This window comes from Corvus moneduloides, chromosome 1, assembly GCF_009650955.1.
Source record: "Corvus moneduloides isolate bCorMon1 chromosome 1, bCorMon1.pri, whole genome shotgun sequence".
NCBI classification, from domain to species: Eukaryota; Metazoa; Chordata; class Aves; order Passeriformes; family Corvidae; genus Corvus; species Corvus moneduloides.
In genome coordinates, this window is record NC_045476.1 from 2,509,969 (window position 1) to 2,516,801 (window position 6,833).

The following is a 6,833-nucleotide window of genomic DNA, read 5'->3' on the forward strand; positions in this document are numbered from 1 at the left end:
CACGTCCCACCCCCTGCCTTGCACAGGGACATCTTCCACTATCCCAGGCTGCTCCAAGCCCCAGTGTCCAACCTGGCCCTGGCCACTTCCAGGGATCCAGGGGCAGCCACAGCTGCTCTGGGCACCCTGTGCCAGGGCCTCCCCACCCTCACAGGGAACAATTTCTTCACAATATCTAATCTACAGCTCTCGTCTTTTAATTTCAAACTGTTCGCCTTTGTCCTGTCACTCCATCTGACTCCGCGTCACAGTGTGACAACGCGAGAGGTTTCTGAAGCGAAAAGCAGACAAGCTGCAGAAGCCACAGCTTTTCCACCCTGTTTTTGCACCCTGCAGACGATGCCGGCCCCCCTGTTTTGGGGCTAAACCAGATCCCGAGCTCTGCTCTCGGCACCGCGAACCCGCGCCGCCCGCCACTGAGGCGGGGCTAGGCCCCGCAGCGCCCCCTGTCGGCCGCCCCGCGCCACCGCCGCCCCGCCGCAATGCGCAGCGCCGCGCACTTACGTCAACGCCCCCCTCGCCCGTATAAGGAAGCGGTGGCCCCGGGCGCCTTCCGGATTGGCTGTTGGCGAGCGCGCGGGCGCGCAGCACGCTGGGAGTTGTGGTCTCGGCTGAGGGGCGGGGCGTAGGCAGCCAATAAGGGGCGGGGGCGGGGCTAGGCGCGCCGGACGCCGGCCGGTATCGGATCGCTGCGGTGAGAGCCGGGCCTGGGGCGGGCGGCACCCGCGGCACAGCCAGGGACACAGCCACAGTTCTGGAGGGGGCTGCGGGTGCCTGGGGCTGGAGCGGGGAAGGGTTCCCGTGTGGGGTGAAAGTGTCTGGGGCTGGAGTGGGGCAGAGGCCCCATATGGGGTGCGGGAACCTGGGGCGGAAGGCCGGAGTGCGGTGAAGGTGAGTGGGGCTGCCTTGGGGAAGAGCCCCTTGTGTGGGGTGCGGGGGCCTGGGGCTGGAGTGGGGAAGGATCCCCATGTGGAGCTGGGTAGGCGGAAGGCAGCCTGGGGGTACCTAGAGCCTCCACCTTGCCGGGAGGGATGCTGGGACCTGCCAACTTCCCACCCATGGTCCTCCCTCAGTGTCCCCCGTGGGTGACGCAGGTGCCCTGACCTCCCTGTTCGGTGTCGGTAAGGTCAGGGCAGCCGGGCCGTGTGTTTCACATGGTTTCCTCTGCCCTGTGCTCATCTTGGTCTGAGCTGAAGGTCACAGAAACTTCTCGTGGTGGATGAATTGTTTCACTTTTAATATAGTTTTCTTGTGTAAATCTAACCTCTGGCTGTCTCCTCCTTTGCTGAGTGGTAGGGAACTCTTGTTTCCTTCTCTGAATGAGTCAGGCTAAAATTATAATTTACATTTAGCAAATAAGGGTGGTTATAGCAGGCAGAGAGAGGCCAAATCCTTTGGCCTTGCAGAGGAAATGGTTTGAAAACCAGCCAGTCTGCTCACATGGGCGTGCACTAAATGCTGCGTAACCAGAGAGCACAGCCACCTTTGAAATGTCTCCTCTGCCTATGGTTACTGGCCTCTGCTTAATGAAATTCCTCTTGGTTTATTCTGAGAGCTTGGAGCCTTTCCATGTGCCCCTGAGCTGTGTTTTGCTGTTGGCAGCAAACCTGAATAATAGCAGTAGAGATTTTTCTAGCGGGGCCCTCTGTGGTGTCACTGGGCAGAAATTGTCATTAATTGAACGATGGTTGTGCTGAGCACTGAGGAGGGAACAGGTTTTGGTGTAATCTGTGTAATTCCCAGCACAGAAAGCTGGGAGGTTCTGGAGGATGGTCTCACTTTGGTACTGATGGTTTTGTGAGTGGAGCCCTTCTCAGGGCTCTTACTGCTTGTTATTTTCCTCGGGGGAAGGTGAGAAATTGCTTGTGTGTGATTTCTCATCCTGATGTGTCCCCACACAAGTCTGCACCTATTGAGGGCTTCAGGACTTCCTCCAGCTCCTCAGCGGTGGCCGTTTTCCATCCCTGTGTTCTCCATCAGGAATTTGGAATTGTGTTGAGGTGGGATAGGCTGTAGTGATTGAGGAGCTGCCAGGCGGGGCTGACCTTGTGCAGCGGCTTGTGCTTCCCAACCCGAATGCTGTGGCTGCTGCTCTCGGCAGGGAACGAGAGGGGAGAAGTGAGCTTTGCTGAGGTCAGAACTGGCATAAAGGACCAGCCTGCGAAAGCCAAGCGGAGTGGTGAGGCATGGAATTCTTAAAAGGAAAGGCAGGCAGTGACCAAAGCTTTCTGTGGCTGCCTGTGAGCATGGGAAGGTCACTGGGATCTGTAATGGTGTGAAAACAGATGGCAGAAGTTTTTTGCTTTCCTACTTTATTTGGTTTTGTACTGGTTCTTGTCTCTCCTGGTAAGCAACAATCGTGCTTCCCAAGGCTTCACTTGAATTAAACCATCTGTCCATGGCTCCTGTTCTTATATCTCACTACCTGGATATTTGTGACTGGTGGAATACACAAAGGATTTTCTTTTCCTAAAGGTTCTCTTAATTTGGAGTTTCCAAAACCTGAAGCGAGGCTCTTTGTCTTCACAGCCACCATGTCACCCAGCCAGGAATCCGTTTTCTCTGAGTATGAGGCAGACACCAGCCAGACCTCGAAGCTGATAAGAAAATTTAAGGAGACGCCATTTGTGCCCATTGGTGAGTTCAAAAATGAAGAAATGTGTTTGCACAATCGACAGGGCAACCACCATCACTGTTCACCTTTTTTCTGTGAACAGGAAATCACTTAGAAATTACTTCCCCATAATATTTGTCCTACAAGAAAGAGGGAAATTAATGAGGTCTGTTACCTTAAATAAAAAAACTCACAACCTCCAAGTATAAGAAAAAACCCCAAACCAACAAACCCTGAAAGGCTTTTTAGGTGAGGTTAGAAAACACATTAAAGTGATGCTGTCAGGTGGTTAAGGAGTGTGTTGTGCAGCTGTTCTGGAGCACAGTTCCTGGGAATTATGTGACCACTACAAAGTGACTTAAAAGCTATCAAAATACAAACTAGAAGGATTTAAATTACAGCCTGTCTGGTAAACGTTTCAGCCCTCTGCTGCCATGACTTAGTTCAAAATGCATTTTGTAAATAAATTTTATGTTACCCAGCTTGAGGAAGTTGTTGAAGTTCGCAGCCTCTCTGCTGAGACCCCCAAAAAGCTTCTGAGGGGAGCAGGGATCGGCTTTTGTCTGACACGAGACACGTTTTGATTGCCAGCCACCTTAAATGGAGAGCAGCAGGGTCACTTGGGGTGAACTGTTCCGAGCGTTTGCCAGCAGATTTCCGTCACCGGTTCCGTGGTCACAGGACTTTGTCTCCACCTTGCTCAGGAGTATCATGACCTCCACGAGTTCCAGTTCCCCGAAGCAGATTGTCAGAACTCACCTTTGGCCTTCTGTCAGAGCTTGAACGCCCTAAAACTCTTAATTGGTATTTAATGAAGGTGCCACAGGAATTAAGTGTTTATAGCTTCCTGGTGGCACTGGCAATGCTCCAGCTCAGGGAGACAAACTGCCTGTGCTCTGCTCAGTAAATTATACACAGTGCTTAAAACTTGGCAGCCACCTTTGAACTGTGCAAATAATCCTAAAAATGGAGTGAAATGGATGGAATTGGAAAAGTTTGTGCATTGCTGCCATGTATTCTGTGAGAGCATCAGTGTTCAGAGGTTGGAGCTGGCAAAGCTGGGGGCTATTTGCTCTGCTGAAGGACTATCAGTGAATTCTGGCCCTGGGAAAGAGACCTGGCAGAGCCTCCCTCCTCACAGCTTGGGGACAATAACATGTGACTTGTCCTGCCCTCGTGGCACCTGGCCAAATGTGACAACGCCCAAAACAGCAACTGCAGCAGGCCAGTGGGTACATCAGGGAGCATCCACACGCTGAGAGTCCAAGCAGCAGCTGAGCCGGGGTCTTGGGTGTGAGTGTCCATCCAGGAAAGGGGGTGCAAGGAGCCCTGGTTCTGCCTGAAAAATATCCAGGGAATTCTGACACGTTGAGCTGCTCCTTTGGCATTTTAATGCTGCTGGAAGTCTCTTGCTCTTCCCTGCACTGACTTGTGCATTGAGTGAGGTGGCACTGGAGTGAAACCAGGAGATGGGCCAGGATTTACCACTACACAAAACCAGAGGGGTTAGACCAAAACAGGCTTATTTTTGGATAACAGAGAATGGCCTCAAGTTGTGCCAGGGGAGGTTTAGACTGGATATTAGGAAAAATTTCTTCAAGGGAAAGGGCTGCCCAGGGCAGTGGTGGAGTCCCCATTGATGGAAGGATTGAAAAACTGTATAGATGTGACACTTGGGGACATGGTGTCGTGGTGGCCTTGACAGTTGTGGGGGAATGGTTGGACCCCATGATCTTAAGGGTCTTTCCCAACCTAAACAGCTCAGTGATTTGCAGGCTGTTCTGTTTAGGTGGGTCCCTTCACTCCTCCCGATGCCCCGGATCTCCACTCAGAGGGGTGCTCTCCTTGCCTTGCAGGGATGGCCGGCTTCGCCGCTGTGGTTGGCTACGGGCTGTACAGGCTGAAGCACAGAGGTGACACAAAAATGTCTCTTCACCTGATCCACATGCGCGTGGCAGCGCAGGGCTTCGCCGTGGGAGCCCTGACGTGTGGTACGTATGGAATGGGAGCTGTCCTTGGGAGCGGCAACTCATGGAGAGCCTCTTGCATCTCTCCCAGTGGATAATGCAGTGTACATGGCACGGCCTCGGGATGGAAGTATCCAGAACATTGATTTCAGGATGTTTGTGCTCCTTATTGGTGCTTGACCAGCCTTTCTGGAGTAATCTGATTTTATGTACTTAAGTGTTTAATTTCAGAGTAGCAGTTTTGATTATGTCTAGACATGGAATGTGAGGTTCTATTTCTCTGCCTTTTAGAGGCCAAAAAAACGAAACATTCATCTGACACTAATATTTTCCCTTGTAAATATGTTGCTGTTTCTGAATTTAATACATTGGAAGATCTACAGCGTGTGTAGACCATGATATTCTATATTTTTATTTTTATTTTTATTTATGTGTATATATATATTTTCAGGACTGCAGTTGTGTCTCTGAAAGTACAGAGACACTGTGCCCCTGATCTGTACATCCCAGGTCTCATCTGTGTGTAAATGTATATCCCATGAAACGCTCTTTGTCCATACTGTATTCCCAGCAGGAACAACAGAAAAGCTTGACTTTGGCCACAAAATCAACTCGAATTAGCTCAGGATCTGCATTTTCATAGATGGCATATTTTCATACCGTTTCTCTGTATATGAAGATTTTTGTAGTGTTCATCACTGCTATTAAAAAAATACAGCTGAGGAGGAAGGGAAATTCTGTCTTGCCGAGAACATCTCTTACTGTTCATATTTTTAAATCCATTATTTCTCATTTAACACAGTTCTTTAATTGTGGGGTTTTTTTTCTGTCTTGCAGGCGTGCTGTATTCCATGTTCCGGGATTACATGGGGAAGCCCAAGGAATAGTGGGAAGCTGTCTGAAATCCCTGTCCTGGTGGGGTGGCCTGTACACTGCAGCTCCAAACCTCCTATTGAGGAGTTCTTGAGGAAAACAAATAATATATGGCATTAGAGCATTGTCCTATTTTGTGTATGGTACACTGTGCTGAACCTGGCAGCCTCAGAATGTGCACTGGGGGAGCGGGTATTGGGGTCTGGCTCTCTCTGAGTGACACCACCACATCCCAGTTTTTAGGGGACATAGTGGAGTGCAATCCCTTTATCTTCTCCTTCAACTCGGTCCTAAAACTGGTGACTTCTTTTGCTGTCGTTGCCCAAACCCACGATGTCTGAACTGGCTCCTGTCAGGGAGTGTCAGGAATGCCTTGCTGTCATTTTCTATCCTCTGTGTCCAACTTTGTAATTTAGAAGCTTCCAGTAGCACTAAATGACTTCTAAAATATTGAGAGAGATATATAAACATCTATTTTTATTTAAGGCATAAGTATGTTGCAGCTATTTAAATGTTATATTTATTCGTTGTTAATGAAGACACAGGCTTCCCTCTTTGTCTATATCAGCCCCTTGGATTATGATATTTTGTAACTTTATTTAAGGTGTTCTTCTGAGTAACATTTAAATGTAACATTTAAAATACATACTGTGAAAACTAAACCTTAATTTGGTGTTTTAATGCTTTTAAAGTGTATGATCTTGCTGATTTATACGGTACTGCTCCCCATGGAAAATTTAAAAACATTAAATCTGAAACGCTCCCCTCATCACCTTTGAGGTATTAAAACCCTTCTCTGTGAGTTATTTTACACTCAACCCCCCTGTACCTCCAACAGCAGTCACGAAAATAAAAGCCAATTGCTAAAAAAGCACATTTTCTCCTGTTAGCTGACATTCCATGGTGACAGCCTCGGATGTTACAGATATCTCAAGGTACACAAACTGCACCTGTCTGTGACCTGTTGTACAGAGCAGGGGGAGATTAAATACAAATAAAAGTGAGCTGTGGAGGTAACAACTGTTTGCCTATGCATTTGTTGGGGGGAAACTCCCGTTCATCCCATTGCAGAGGGATGGCGTGAGCTGCTCTAGCTGAATAAAAATCACCTGAGGAGGCTGCGGCGCTCCTGGAAAGTGAATTCCAAGCCGGTGCTCTCCTTGATTCCCAGCTGCTATCACCCTGTTGCCGTTGGCGGCTTCCGCACGGATGGGGATGGGGAGGGGCGCCGACGCCTTTTCCTCTGCCTACCACCGCGAAGGGGGGAGAAGGAGCCGCTCCCGAGGCTCCGAGGGGCCGGGATTGGTGTGGGAGTTGTGGGAATGGCGGTGACAGGAGCGGTGTGGGGGGAGCCATCATGGCGGCTGCGCTGAGGGGAA

General features: G+C 49.8%; 1 protein-coding gene across 3 annotated transcripts; it reads left to right on the plus strand.

Moving 5' to 3' along the window:
- Positions 1–638: 638 nt before the first annotated feature.
- Positions 639–6,471, plus strand: HIGD1A (HIG1 hypoxia inducible domain family member 1A). 3 transcript variants are annotated; one of them, XM_032091863.1, is made up of 4 exons: positions 639–694; positions 2,530–2,637; positions 4,471–4,605; positions 5,419–6,471. In XM_032091863.1, the coding sequence occupies exons 2-4, from the start codon at positions 2,535–2,537 to the stop codon at positions 5,466–5,468; spliced, it is 288 nt and encodes a 95-aa protein (XP_031947754.1). In that variant the 5' UTR covers positions 639–694; positions 2,530–2,534; the 3' UTR covers positions 5,469–6,471. The 3 variants fall into 3 exon arrangements, with proteins under 3 accessions (XP_031947754.1, XP_031947846.1, XP_031947934.1); XM_032091955.1 differs by having other exon boundaries at positions 650–694; positions 2,476–2,637; XM_032092043.1 differs by lacking the exon at positions 639–694 and adding an exon at positions 797–891.
- The last annotated feature ends 362 nt before the right edge of the window (positions 6,472–6,833 follow it).

Excerpts from the sequence above, each read along its gene's own strand:
- HIGD1A (XM_032091863.1), top strand. The coding sequence starts at position 2,535 with ATGTCACCCAGCCAGGAATCCGTTTTCTCTGAGTATGAGGCAGACACC. Across the intron at positions 2,638-4,470 it reads GACGCCATTTGTGCCCATTG|GGATGGCCGGCTTCGCCGCT; the intron begins GTGAGTTCAAAA and ends CTTGCCTTGCAG. Across the intron at positions 4,606-5,418 it reads CGTGGGAGCCCTGACGTGTG|GCGTGCTGTATTCCATGTTC; the intron begins GTACGTATGGAA and ends TCTGTCTTGCAG.